The 14,896-nt window shown below is 42.3% G+C and overlaps 1 protein-coding gene across 5 annotated transcripts in view; it reads left to right on the forward strand.

The window, feature by feature from the left end:
• Positions 1–14,896, forward strand: part of goe (gone early) — a 235,801-nt gene that overhangs the window by 201,483 nt on the left and 19,422 nt on the right. For all 5 annotated transcript variants that reach the window (XM_067783105.1, XM_067783109.1, XM_067783107.1 and 2 more), the window contains one exon: positions 26–153. In XM_067783105.1, the coding sequence (XP_067639206.1) occupies positions 26–153 (128 nt within the window). The remainder of the gene's footprint in view (positions 1–25; positions 154–14,896) is intronic.

Below are 14,896 nucleotides of genomic sequence, written 5' to 3' on the forward strand. Positions count from 1 at the left end.
TTTATTTATTTTATTTGACATCTAGCTGCCGATATTTGAATCTCTACAAGCGATCTTTAGCCATACCAAAATAAGTGACGAAACAGAAATTTTAATAAGAGATGTAAACGTTTTTCGCGAACTCTCGACTGTGGTGTCAACTTCGGATAAAAAGTAAGTAAAACCTCAAAATTAAAGTAGGGCAATGATCTCGATCAATTTAAAGATGTTTAGAGCATGAGCTCAAGCATTTTTTTAAATTTTTATCTTGTAACCCAACTTGAAATTATTTTATTTTTCTCTTGTCAACAAAACTTGAGGTTTTATTTATTCAAAAATTGGTATTTTCCTTTTTTATACTCAGTTGAGCAGAGCTCACAGAGTATATTAAGTTTGATTGGATAACGGTTGGTTGTACATATATAAAGGAATCGAGATAGATATAGACTTCCATATATCAAAATAATCAGGATCGAAAAAAAATTTGATTGAGCCATGTCCGTCCGTCCGTCCGTCCGTCCGTCCGTTAACACGATAACTTGAGTAAATTTTGAGGTATCTTGATGAAATTTGGTATGTAGGTTCCTGAGCACTCATCTCAGATCGCTATTTAAAATGAACGATATCGGACTATAACCACGCCCACTTTTTCGATATCGAAAATTTCGAAAAACCGAAAAAGTGCGATAATTCATTACAAAAGACCGATAAAGCGACGAAACTTGGTAGATAAGTTGAACTTATGACGCAAAATAGAAAATTAGTAATATTTTGGACAATGGGCGTGGCGCCGCCCACTTTTAAAAGAAGGTAATTTAAAATTTTGCAAGCTGTAATTTGGCAGTCGTTGAAGATATCATGATGAAATTTGGCAGGAACGTTACTCTTATTACTATATGTGCGCTTAATAAAAATTAGCGAAATCGGAGAAGGACCACGCCCACTTAAAAAAAAAAAATTTTTAAAGTCAAATTTTAACAAAAAATTTAATATCTTTACAGTATATAAGTAAATTATGTCAAGATTCAATTCCAGTAATGATATGGTGCAACAAAGTACAAAAATAAAAGAAAATTTAAAAATGGGCGTGGCTCCGCCCTTTTTCATTTAATTTGTCTAGGATACTTTTAACGCCATAAGTCGAACAAAAATTAACCAATCCTTTTGAAATTTGGTAGGGGCATAGATTTTATGGCGTTAGCTGTTTTCTGTGAAAATGGGCGAAATCGGTTGATGCCACGCCCAGTTTTTATACACAGTCGTCCGTCTGTCCTTCCGCATGGCCGTTAACACGATAACTTGAGCAAAAATCGATATATCTTTACTAAGCTCAGTTCACGTACTTATCTGAACTCACTTTATCTTGGTATGAAAAATGAACGAAATCCGACTATGACCACGCCCACTTTTTCGATATCGAAAATTACGAAAAATGAAAAAAATGGCATAATTCTATACCAAATACGAAAAAAGGGATGAAATATGTTAAGGTAATTGGATTGTTTTATTGACGCGAAATATAACTTTAGAAAAAACTTTATAAAATGGTTGTGACACCTACCATATTAAGTAGAAGAAAATGAAAAAGTTCTGCAGGGCGAAATAAAAAACCCTTAAAATCTTGGCAGGTATTACATATATAAATAAATTAGCGGTATCCAACAGATGATGTTCTGGGTCACCCTGGTCCACATTTTGGTCGATATCTGGAAAACGCCTTCACATATACAACTACCACCATTCCCTTTTAAAACTCTCATTAATACCTTTAATTTGATACCCATATCGTACAAACTCATTCTAGAGTCACCCCTGGTCCACCTTTATGGCGATATTTCGAAAAGGCGAACACCTATAGAACGAAGGCCCACTCCCTTTTAAAAATACTCGTTAACACCTTTCATTTGATACCCATATCGCACAAACAAAGTCTAGAGTCACCCCTGGTCCAGAAAGGCCCACTCCCTCTTAAAGTACTCATTAACTCCTTTCGTTTGATACCCATATTGCACAAACGAATTCTAGAGTCACCCCTGGCCCACCTTTATGGCGATATCTCGAAACGGCGTCCACCTATGGAACTAAGGATTACTCCCTTTTAAAATAATCATTAACACCTTTCATTTGATACCCATATCGTACAAACGCATTCTAGAGTCACACCTGGTCCATCTTTATGGCGATATCTTGAAAAGGCGTCCACCTATAGAACTAAGGCCCACTCCCTCTTAAAATACTCATTAACTCCTTTCGTTTGATACCCATATTGCACAAACGAATTCTAGAGTCACCCCTGGTCCACCTTTATGGCGATATCTCGAAAAGGGGTCCACCTATAGAACTAAGCCCCACGCCCCTTTAAAATAATCATTAACACCTTTCATTTGATACCCATATCATAGTAACAAATTCTAAAATCAGCCCTGGTCCACCGTTATGGCGATATCTCGAAAAGGCGAACACCTATAAAACGAAGGCACACTCCCTTTTAAAAATACTCATTAACACCTTTCATTTGATACCCATATCGTACAAACAAAGTCTAGAGTCACCCCTGGTCCACCTTTATTGCGATACCTCGAAAATGCTTCCACCTATTGAACTAAGGCCAACTCCCTCTTAAAATACTCATTAACTCCTTTCGTTTGATACCCATATTGCACAAACGAATTCTAGAGTCACCCCTGGCCCACCTTTATGGCGATATCTTGAAACGGCGTCCACCTATAGAACTAAGGCACACTCCCTTTTAAAATACTCATTAACACCTTTCTTTTGATGCCCATATTGTGCAAACAAATTCTAGGGTCACCCCTGGTCCACCTTTATGGCGATATCTCGAAACGGCGTCCACCTATGGAACTAAGGATTACTCCCTTTTAAAATGCTCATTAACACCTTTCATTTGATACCCATATCGTACAAACGCATTCTAGAGTCACCCCTGGTCCATCTTTACGGCGATATTTCGAAAAGGCGAACACCTATAGAACGAAGGCCCACTCCCTTTTAAAAATACTCATTAACACCTTTCATTTGATACCCATATCGCACAAACAAAGTCTAGAGTCACCCCTGGTCCAGAAAGGCCCACTCCCTCTTAAAGTACTCATTAACTCCTTTCGTTTGATACCCATATTGCACAAACGAATTCTAGAGTCACCCCTGGCCCACCTTTATGGCGATATCTCGAAACGGCGTCCATCTATAGAACTTAGGCACACTCCCTTTTAAAATACTCATTAACACCTTTCTTTTGATGCCCATATTGTGCAAACAAATTCTAGGGTCACCCCTGGTCCACCTTTATGGCGATATCTCGAAACGGCGTCCACCTATGGAACTAAGGATTACTCCCTTCTAAAACGCTCATTGATACCTTTAAGTTGATACCCATATTGTACAAACAAATTCTAGAGTCACCCCTGGTCCACCTTTATGGCGATATCACGAAAAGGCATGCACTTATAAAACTATGGCCCGCTCCCTTTTAAAACACTTTTTAATACCTTTCATTTGATACACATGTCATACAAACACATTCCAGGGTTTCCCTCGGTTCATTTTCCTACATGGTTATTTTCCCTTATGTTGTCACCATAGCTCTCAACTGAGTATGTAATGTTCGGTTACACCCGAACTTAACCTTCCTTACTTGTTATTATTCATTTTCTTTACAAAATTTCTTTGGAAATGTGTCTAGCAAGAGGACAATAAAAAAAATTAGCCTTTTTATTTCGGTAGCCTGGAGCAGATCAACCTTGAATAAGGCATCTGCGCACCTAAATTCGCAGTATAACCTTAAAACGCTACGAATATATCGCTAGCGAAAGCAGATGAAAATCTCTTTCAACAAGTAGGCGTTGCCACGATCATTTTAAAATTGTTTTACATGAAGCCAACCTACATGCGAAATTTGAAGAGAGTAGCTCAATTATTTATCTCGATATCGAAGAAATCTTTTTATAGGAAATATTAGATATACATGTGTATTAAAAGTGGGTCTGGAAATTACCGATTATTCCCATTTTTAGAAGAAACCTTTCTCGCGATGACAAAACTAACTTACTTTATTGGCGCTTAGCCGTTTTAACGGTTATGGCTGTCCAACATTGCTTCTTCGCTCTGCTAACTGGCGCCAATTGGTCACACCAAGGGAATTCAAATCGTTTTCCACGTGCCCCTTACAGCGAAGTGGGGCCGCCCTCTTCCTCTGTTTTTTTGGCCAGAGTAGCATCTTTCATTCCCATAATATGACTAAGCCAGCTTAGCCGCTTTGTTTCAATTCACTGGACTGGTGTCTGCATAAAGCTCACACAGCTTTTAATTAAATCTTCTTCGTTACTCACAGTCGTAGGACGCGTAGGAGCCCATAAATCTTTCAATGAAATGCGCTGACTCTTTGCTTAATAACAGCACGTACTTGGTTTTGTCCTCATTCATCATCAAATCCATCTTTGTCGCTTCTTTTTTCCAGTTCGGAGAAAGCAGAACTTACCGCGCGGATATCAATATCGCCAGTATATGCCAGTAATTGGACGCTCTTCTAGAATATTGTTCAGGGCCGTAGAGAGAAAATCCGGGCCAGGGACTAAACAATTTACGGGCCCCCTATAAAAAATCCACTAATACATTTGATTAATTTGAATTAATGACGTCTCATTAATGAATCATTATTGATGGATTACATCAAAAAACATTTTTGCCACATCAACTAAATGATGTTTGGACCAAGAGCTGAAAATAAAATTAACACAGAATATTTACTATTTATCATATATGTAATACTCCTATATTGCTACAACATTCTACAGTCACAAACATCAGAGTGCCGATATATTGGTTCCACCAATAAATTCAGAAACACATTTTTTCAGAAAACATTAGTCAGTACTCTTTTTTAGAAAGCCAAAATTCAGAAATCACAACTCCGAGACAAAAGTTCAGAAATCAAATAGCAGGAGTCAAAATTCAGAAGTAAAATTTCAGAAGTCGAAATTCAGAAGTCAAAATTCAGAAAGCAATCAGAGAGCAAAAAAACATAAAACTTTGCGCAAGATTTAATGTTTTTCTGCTGTCTGATTACTTTCTGAATTTTGACTTCTGAAATTTGACTTCTGAAATTTGTCTTCTTAAATTTGACTTCTTAATTTTGACTTCTGAATATTAATTTCTGAATTTTGACCTCGACAACTATGGTGGCGTCTCTAGCTTGGAGTACGACGTTTCTTTCATTAATGGTAGTCAGTATTTTGAATCAAATTGAGGACAGCAAGATACATTCGAAATTGTTGATGTACTTGAGAATGCAGGGAATATCTCCGCGTGGTTGTGCAGTCAAATTTAGCTTAGGTAATGCGTTTAGTGCTTGTGTCTGCCTCTGCTTGTCTGACTGCCTCAATTCTAGCCGACCACCTAGTGTTTGAAAGACTGTGAAGATAGCTCGGTACATTTTTTTGAGGATTTCCCATCGTTGTGGACTGCTGCCAAAAATAGTAAAACATTTTTGTACAACCCAGAAGAAAGTAATTGCAGCCGTACAAAATTCTGCAGTATCAACACAACATAAGTTCAGACTGTGGGTTGCACAAGGCGAGTAATCATTATTCGAGTTTTTGTCGAGAATGCGATGTTGTGCTCCGTTGTAAGCTCCTTTCATATTGGCGCCGTTATCGTACACTTGTGCACGACAATCTTTTAATGGGCTTTCATGTTTACCTAGAGTATTGGAAATTAAATCAGCGATTTCCCGACCAGTTTTTTTTGCTAGAATCCACGAAAGCCAAAAACCGTTCTTGAATTGTAAAATTTGTTGATTTCGAATTGAAATGGTGGTAGTGCAAAATAAACGTAGTGTGTCCAAAGTGACTAGCATCAGGCATAGCATCAACGATATTAGCAAAATTCTTGGCTTTCTTGCGTTGATCTAATATAGTTTCCCTCACGTGTTTTGCACAAATTTCTATAAACTCATTCTGAATGTCTGGGGAAAGATAGTGAACTTGTAAACGTTTGTACTGCTGTTGTGAAATCCTAACTTTCTCCAAATGATCTCTAAGTATCTGATCATAATCGCTTATGAGTTCTAAGATGCCCAACAAATTTCCATTTTTTCGTTCACCAAGATATATACTTTCGCCTCTGAAAGCTATGCCTCTTTCACCCAAAAATAAAATAGTGTCCAAAATTCTATATAAAATTTCTTTCCACTTTTGAGTCTCAGTGATTACTTAGCTGTTCATTGATAAGTGTGTCAATTGTAGCCTCCTTTTGAATTTGGTTTTTGTAAAGATTGCCATTGAATATAAAATTTAATGTGACTTTGAGTATTTTCGTGTGCTGGCAGTTTATCGTATACCTTCTTTCACACCTGCAATTTCGAATATCCGCCAGGACAACAAATTTTAGGTCGATTTAAAGTATTGGTGCTTAACAGACGACATGGTAGGCAATAAAAAGCATTGCTACTGGCACTCCACACCAACCAGTCACGTTCCACTTTCTATCTATTTGGCAAGATTCTGTTAAACAACGAGGTAGGAAATGCTTCGTCATAACGATCACGCTTCATCTATCTCCATCTTCGTCTCATTCTATCTCTCTCTGAGTCTCCTTCTCTCTCTTCAGGTTCTTCTCATTCTTCTTCATCCCCAATTGCCTGTCCCAGAGGGTGGTATGTATTTTGTTCCCGTCCCAGTCCCTGTCCCGTCTCTGGTCTACTTCCCGGAAAAAAGGATCGTAAATACTAATATTGGACGTATGTAAATAGGTATATGGGTATTATTAATTCATGTCTTTATTTCGTCTTCGCATGCATATTTATCAGTTTTACCAGGTTGATGCGACTAAATAGAATATCACAATGAAAATTACTTTAGAGCTCTCAGCAACAGCTTTAATTTGATATCCATATTACCCACAAATTCTAGGGGTATCCGGGCCCACTTTTTGGCCTATATCTCGAGACCCTAGTCACTCAGGGCTATGAAAATTACCCTCTACTAAAGCACTCATCAACAGCTTTCATTTGTTATCCATATTCTATAAACACATTCTAGGGGTACCCGGGTCCACTCTTCGGCCTATATCTCGAGACCCTGTACGTCGATCGCAACCAAACCTATGTAATAACCACCACGTGAGTTATAAGCACCTTATGTGAAAGTGTGAATAAAATCGACCTATGCATCTCTTCAAACACCGGCAACCAACTAACACACATTTTAGCCTTTCTTTTTATATATATGTAGATTTTCATTTTTCACACTTCACTATAATATTAAAACGAAATGCAGATATTCGTTGCTTTTGAAATTCGGATTAAAAATTCCACAATTGAACAACTAAAGACTCTCCTGAATTAAAAAAAATGTCTTAGTACCTCTAAATCGCGGGCCCCCTCAGAAACCCCTGGCCCGGGGGGAATCCCCCAATACCCCTCCCCCCTCGTGGGGCATGATATTGTTACATAACTGTTATGTTCTGCAGCTAGTATAATTTTCTCCAGCATCAAATTAAAGAAATCACACGATGGGGGGTCACCCTGCCTGAAACCTCGTTTTGTTTCGAACGGCGCGGGAGGGGGCGGAGAGGTGCTGTGTGGTAATTCTTTTTATGAGAGTACTTGTTAGCCAAACTCATTAATTCAAGCAGAAAGGACCTAAGACCTCTTACTCGGTACTATATCGGAAATCTTTCCGATACACAAATTTTTGCTTTTGTGACCTGGAGGATAAAACATAGTTTAACATTCTCTGTGAATGCATCGCTCTGACAAGGAAAGACGTGACTCTTAATCTTTTAATGATATTAAGTAAAAAGCCTGAAGAGGGACTCAAATACATTAAGTGCGTGCACATACAGATAGATTTAATAAATACTAGCCTTTACCCGCGGCCCCGTCCGCAAGGAGAAAATGAAATATGTGGGCTATTCACGTTAGCCTGCTTATAAAGTTATCTGTTTAAAATTTTTTTCTGTCTAATGCATTTTATTTTTGTAATTGAGTAAAAAAAAAAGAACTTTAAGAACTGATAACGTGATAGGATCCCAAAATGATAACGAAATTATCCAGAAAAAGCCACGAAATGACCCCGACGCTATCGCGGACGGATCCCGAAAACCATCCAGAAACGCCCCGGAAGTGTTTCCAAAAGTTCCCGAAGTAGTCCCAAAAAACCCGAAATGACAACGACACGATTCTAGACTTATCTAGAGAACCACACAGAAATGATGCCTGAAGGGTACCAAATTGATCCCGAAATAGTCCCGAAAAAGTTCCGAAATGATGCCGAAAGGGTCCCCAAATGATCCCGTATTAGTCGAGAAAAAGTCCCGGAATGACACCGACAGAATCCCGGACGGATCCCGAAAACCATCCAGAAATTATGCCGGAAGAGCCCCAAAATGATCCCGACATACTCCAGAGAAAGTTCCGAAATTGCTCCGAGGGGATCCACGACGGATCGCGAAAACCATACAGAAATGATTCCGGAAGAATCCCAAAATGATCCCGAAATAGTCCGGAAATGACCCAGATGGGATTCAGCACAGATCCAGAATGATCCCGGAAGGGTCCAAAAACTATCCCGGAAAAGTAACAAAAAATTCCGAAATGGCTCCTACGGCATCCCGGACGGATCCAGAAATGATCTCGGAAGGGTCCCCAAATGATCCCAAAATGGTTCCGAAATGACCCTGATGGATCCGGCAAACCATCAAGAAATTATGCCGGAAGGGTCCCCAAATGATCCCGAAATAATACAGAAAAAGTCACAAAACCAAATGATCCCGTATTAGCCCCGAAAAGGTCCCGAAATAACCCCGACGGGATCCCGGACAAATCCCGAAAACCATCCAGAAATGATCTTGGGAGAGACCCCAAATGATTCCGAAAAAGTCCCGCAATGATTCCGACGGGATCCTGAACGGATACCGAAAACCATCTAGAAGTGATGCCGGAAAGGTCCTCAAATGATCACCTAATAGTCCCAAAATGACCCTGACGGCATCCCGGACTGATCCCGAAATCCATCCAGAAATGATCTTGGGAAGGTCCCAAAATGATCCCGAAATAGTCTCGGAAAAGCCCGGCAATTACCCTGACGGGTTCCCGGAGGAATCCTGAAAACCATCCTTAAATGATCACGAAAAAGTCCCGAAATGACCCTGACGGGACCCCGAAAGGATCCCGAAAAATATCCAGAAATGATGCCGGAAAGGTCCTCGAATGATTTCCTAATAGTTCCGAAAAGACCCTGACGGGATCCCGAACGGACCCCGACAACTATCTAGAAATGATGCCGAAAGGGCCCGCAAATGACCCCGTATTAGTCGAGAAAAAGTCCCGAAATGACCCCGACGGGATGCCGGACGAATCCCAAAAACCATCCAGAAATGATGCAGGAAGGGACCCCAAATGATCCCGAAAAAGTCCCGCAATTATTCCGACGGGATCCTGAACGGATACCGAAAACCATGCAGAAGTGATGCCGGAAAGGTCCTCAAATGATAACCTAATAGTCCCAAAATGACCCTGACGGGTTCCCGGACAAATCCTGAAAGCCATCCTTAAATGATCCCGAAAAAGTCCCGAAGTGACCCTGACGGGATCCCGAAAGGATTCCGAAAACTATCCAGAAATGATGCCGGAAAGGTCCTCAAATAATCCCCTAATAGTCCCGAAATGACCGTGACGGAATCCCGAACGGATCCCGACAACTATGCAGAAATGATGCCGAAAGGGTCCGCAAATGATCCCGTATTAGTCGAGAAAAAGTCCCGAAATGACCCCGACGGGATCCCGGACGAATCCCAAAAACCATCCAGAAATGATGCCGGTAGGTATCCCAAATGATCCCGAAATGAATCCGGAATAGTCCCGAAAATGTCTCAAAATAACCCCGACGGGATCCCGGACGGACCCCGAAAACTATACAGAAATGATCCTGGAAGGGTCCCAAAATGATCCCGAAAAAGTCCCGAAATTACCCCGGCGGGATCCCGGACCGATCCCGAAAACCATCCAGAAATGATCCCGGAAGGGCCTCGATATGACCCTTACGGGATTACAAATAAGGTGAAGGTAATTTAAATAAGGCAGCAGGTAATGTTAATAAGGCAGCAGGCGCATTGGAGCGAATGAAAAGTTACATAGAAACATACAGGTAAAGCTAATAAAAGCGTGCTAATAAAAACAATTGAAGGAGGGCGGATGGCGGGTGTAGAAGGAGAGGACTACTGATCGTTCCTCCAAAATTGTCTAGATCTCGATCTGTATGTGCCAGATACCAAAAACTATTGAAGTAGGAGAAAATTTATATTGAGTTATAACAATTTATAGATTTTACACCAGAGGGGTGATAAAGGGGGGAAGGGGCGGCGGAGTGTTTCACTGCTTACTTTGTAAGCCCTCGACTTATTTGACCCCTTGAGTCTGTGATATTGGTGAAGGCCAGTATACGTAAAGTTATAATGTGTAAAAATTATTAAAAAGTAATTGCTCGAAAGGGTCGTGGGACCCCCACCCCTCTTTCCATGTTCGAAAAAAATTTCGCTAGTAGACTACTGTCTGTGTCCCAAATTTCATCAAAATCCGTGTAGCCATTCTGGCGTGATTCACTCGCAAAGACGAAAAAATATATTAATTAAATTATAACTGTTCCTAGGGGGCGGGGACCACGCCCCTTTTGAAAAATATATAGCTAGTAGATCCTTCTAGACTATTGGCTATATGTGTGCAAAATTTCATCCAAATCGGCTCAGCCGTTCTTGCGTTATTGAGTCACAAAGACAAACGTCTGGACAAACATCCAAACATCCAAACATACAAACATCCAAACTTTCCCATTTATAATATACTAGCCTTTACCCGCGGCCCCGTCCGCAAGGAGAAAATGAAATATGTGGGCTATTCACGTTAGCCTGCTTATAAAGTTATCTGTTTAAAATTTTTTTTCTGTCTAATGCATTTTATTTTTGTAATTGAGTAAAAAAAAGAACTTTATGAGCTGATAACCTGATAGGATCCCAAAATGATAACGAAATTATCCAGAAAAAGCCACGAAATGACCCCGACGCTATCGCGGACGGATCCCGAAAACCATCCAGAAACGCCCGGAAGTGTTTCCAAAAGTTCCCGAAGTAGTCCCAAAAAAACCCGAAATGACAACGACACGATTCTAGACTTATCCAGATAACCACACAGAAATGATGCCTGAAGGGTACCAAATTGATCCCGAAATAGTCCCGAAAAAGTTCCGAAATTACCCTGACGGGCTCCCGGACGGATCTCAGAAACCATCCAGAAAATATCCAGGAAGAGTCCCTAAATTATCCCGACTAACTCCAGAAAAAGTTCCGAAATGGCTCCGAGGGGATCCACGATGGATCGCGAAAACCATACAGAAATGATTCCGGAAGGATTCCAAAATGATCCCGAAATAGTCCGGAATTGACCCAGATGGGATCCCGCACAGATCCAGAAATGATCCCGGAAGGGTGCAAAAACTATCCCGGAAAAGTAACAAAAAATCCCGAAATGGCTCCTACGGCATCCCGGACGGATCCAGAAATGATCTCGGAAGGGTCCCCAAATGATCCCAAAATGGTCCCGAAATAACCCTGATGGATCCGGCAAACCATCAAGAAATTATGCCGAAAGGGTCCCAAAATGATAAAAACCATGGGACCCGGAAAGGATCCCGAAAACTAACCAGAAATGATGCCGGAAAGGTCCTCAAATGATCTCCCAATAGTTCCGAAAAGACCCTGACGGGATCCCGAACGGATTCCGACAACTATCCAGAAATGATACCGAAAGGGCCCGCAAATGATCCCGTATTAGTCGAGAAAAAGTCTCGAAATGACCCCGACGGGATGCCGGACGAATCCCAAAAACCATCCAGAAATGATTTTGGAAGGGACCCCAATGATCCCGAAAAAGTTCCGCAATTATTCCGACGGGAATCTGAACGGATACCGAAAACCATCCAGAAGTGATGCCGGAACGGTCCTCAAATGCTCACCTAATAGTCCCAAAATGACCCTGAGGGCATCCCGGACAAATCCCGAAATCCATCCAGAAATGATCTTGGAAAGGTCCCAAAATGATCCCGAAATAGTCTCGGAAAAGTCCAGAAATTACCCTGACGGGTTCCCGGACGAATCCTGAAAGCCATCCTTAAATGATCCTGAAAAAGCCCCGAAATGACCCTGACGGGATCCCGAAAGGATTCCAAAAAATATCCAGAAATGATAGCGGAAAGGTCCTCAAATGATCCCCTAATACTTCCGAAATGACCGTGACGGGATCCGTTCCGGATCCCGTCAACTATCCAGAAACTATGCCGAAAGGGTCCGCAAATGATTCCGTATTAGTCGAGAAAAAGTCCCGAAATGACCCCGACGGGATCCCGAACGAATCCCAAAAACCATCCAGAAATGATGCCGGTAGGTATCCCAAATGATCCCGAAATAATCCCGAAATGACCTCGTCGGCATCCCGGACGTATACCGAAAATTATCCAGAAATGATGCAGGAAAGGTCCACAAATGATCCCCTAATAGTCCCGAAATTACCCTGATGGGATCCCGGATGGATACCGAAAACCATCCAGAAATGATGCCGGAAGAGCCCCCAAATGATCCCGAAAAAGTCCCCAAATGACCCCGACGATATCCCGGACGGATCCCGAAAACCATCCAGAAATGATGCCGGAAGAGCCCCCAAATGATCCCGAAAAAGTCCCCAAATGACCCCGACGAGATCCCGCACGGATCCCAAAAACCATCCAGAAATGATGCCGGAAGAGTCCCAAATGATCCCGAAAAAGTCCCCAAATGACCCCGACATACTCCAGAAAAGGTTCCGAAATGGCTCCGAGGGAATCAACGACGGATCGCGAAAACCATACAGAAATGATTCCGGAAGGATCCCAAAATGATCCCGAAATAGTCCGGAAATGACCCAGATGGGATCCCGCACAGATCCAGAAACGACCCCGGAAGGGTCCAAAAACTATCCCGGAAAAGTAACAAAAAATTCCGAAATGGCTCCTACGGCATCCCGGACGGATCCAGAAATGATCTCGGAAGGGTCCCCAAATGATCCCAAAATGGTCCCGAAATGACCCTGATGGATCCGGCAAACCATCAAGAAATTATGCCGGAAGGGTCCCCAAATGATCCCGAAATAAAACAGAAAAAGTCACGAAACGACCCCTAGAGGATCCCTAAATGATCCCGTATTAGCCCCGAAAAGGTCCCGAAATAACCCCGACGGGATCCCGAAAGGATTCCGAAAACAATACAGAAATGATGCCGGAAAGGTCCTCAAATGATCCCCTAATAGTCCCGAAATGACCGTGACGGGATCCCGACAACTATCCAGAAATGCTGCCGAAAGGGTCCGCAAATGATCCCGTATTAGTCGAAAAAAAGTCCCGAAAGGACCACGACGAGATCCCGGACGAATCCCAAAAACCATCCAGAAATGATGCCGGTAAGTATCCCAAATGATCCCGAAATAGTCCCGAAATGACCTCGTCGGCATCCCGGACGGATCCCGAAAATTATCCAGAAATGATGCCGGAAAGGTTCCCAAATGATCCCCTAATAGTTCCGAAATTACCCTAATGGGATCCCGGACGGATCCCGAAAACCATCCAGAAATGATGCCGAAAGGGTTACCAAATGATCCCGTATTAGTCGCGAAAAAGTCCCGAAATGACCCCGACGGGATCCCGGACGGATCCCGAAAACCATCCAGAAATGATGCCGAAAGGGTTCCCAAATGATCCCGTATTAGTCGCAAAAAAGTCCCGAAATGACCCCGACAGGATCCCGGACGGATCCCGAAAACCATCCAGAAATGATGCCGGATGAGCCCCAAAATGATCCCGAAAAAGTCCCCAAATGACCCCGACGAGATCCCGGACGGATCCCGAAAACCATCCAGAAATGATGCCGAAAGGGTTCCCAAATGATCCCGTATTAGTCGCGAAAAAGTCCCGAAATGACCCCGACGGGATCCCGGACGGATCCCGAAAACCATCCAGAAATGATGCCGAAAGGGTTCCCAAATGATCCCGTATTAGTCGCGAAAAAGTCCCGAAATGACCCCGACGGGATCCCGGACGGATCCCGAAAACCATCCAGAAATGATGCCGAAAGGGTTCCCAAATGATCCCGTATTAGTCGCGAAAAAGTCCCGAAATGACCCCGACGGGATCCCGGACGGAGCTCGAAAACCATCCAGAAATGATGCCGAAAGGGTTCCCAAATGATCCCGTATTAGTCGCGAAAAAGTCCCGAAATGACCCCGACGAGATCCCGCACGGATCCCGAAAACCATCCAGAAATGATGCCGGAAGGGTCCCCAAATGATCGCGAAATAGTCCCGAAATGATTCCGGAATAGTCCCGAAAATGTTCCAAAATAACCCCGACGGGATCCCGGACGGATCCCGTAAACAATACAGAAATGATCCCGGAAGGGTCCCAAAATGATCCCGAAATAGTCCCGAAAAAGTCCCGAAATTACCCCGGCGTAATCCCGGACCGATCCCGAAAACCATCCAGAAATGATCCCGGAAGGGTCTCGATATGACCCTTACGGGATTACAAATAAGGTGAAGCTAATTATAAAACCATGTTAATAAGGCAGCAGGCGCATTGGAGCGAATAAAAAGTTAGATAGAAACATACAGGTAAAGCTAATAAAAGCGTGCTAATAAAAACAATTGATGGAGGGCGGATGGCGGGAGTAGAGGAGAGGACCACTGATCGTTCCTCCAAAATTATCTAGATCTCGTTCTGTATGTACCAGATACCAAAAACTATTGATTTAGGAGAAAATTTAGATTGAGTTATAACTATTTATGGATTTTACACCAGAGGGGGAGATAAAGGGGGGCGGG

The sequence above is a fragment of the Eurosta solidaginis genome, chromosome 4 (assembly GCF_040869045.1).
Source record: "Eurosta solidaginis isolate ZX-2024a chromosome 4, ASM4086904v1, whole genome shotgun sequence".
In the NCBI taxonomy this organism is placed as follows: domain Eukaryota; kingdom Metazoa; phylum Arthropoda; class Insecta; order Diptera; family Tephritidae; genus Eurosta; species Eurosta solidaginis.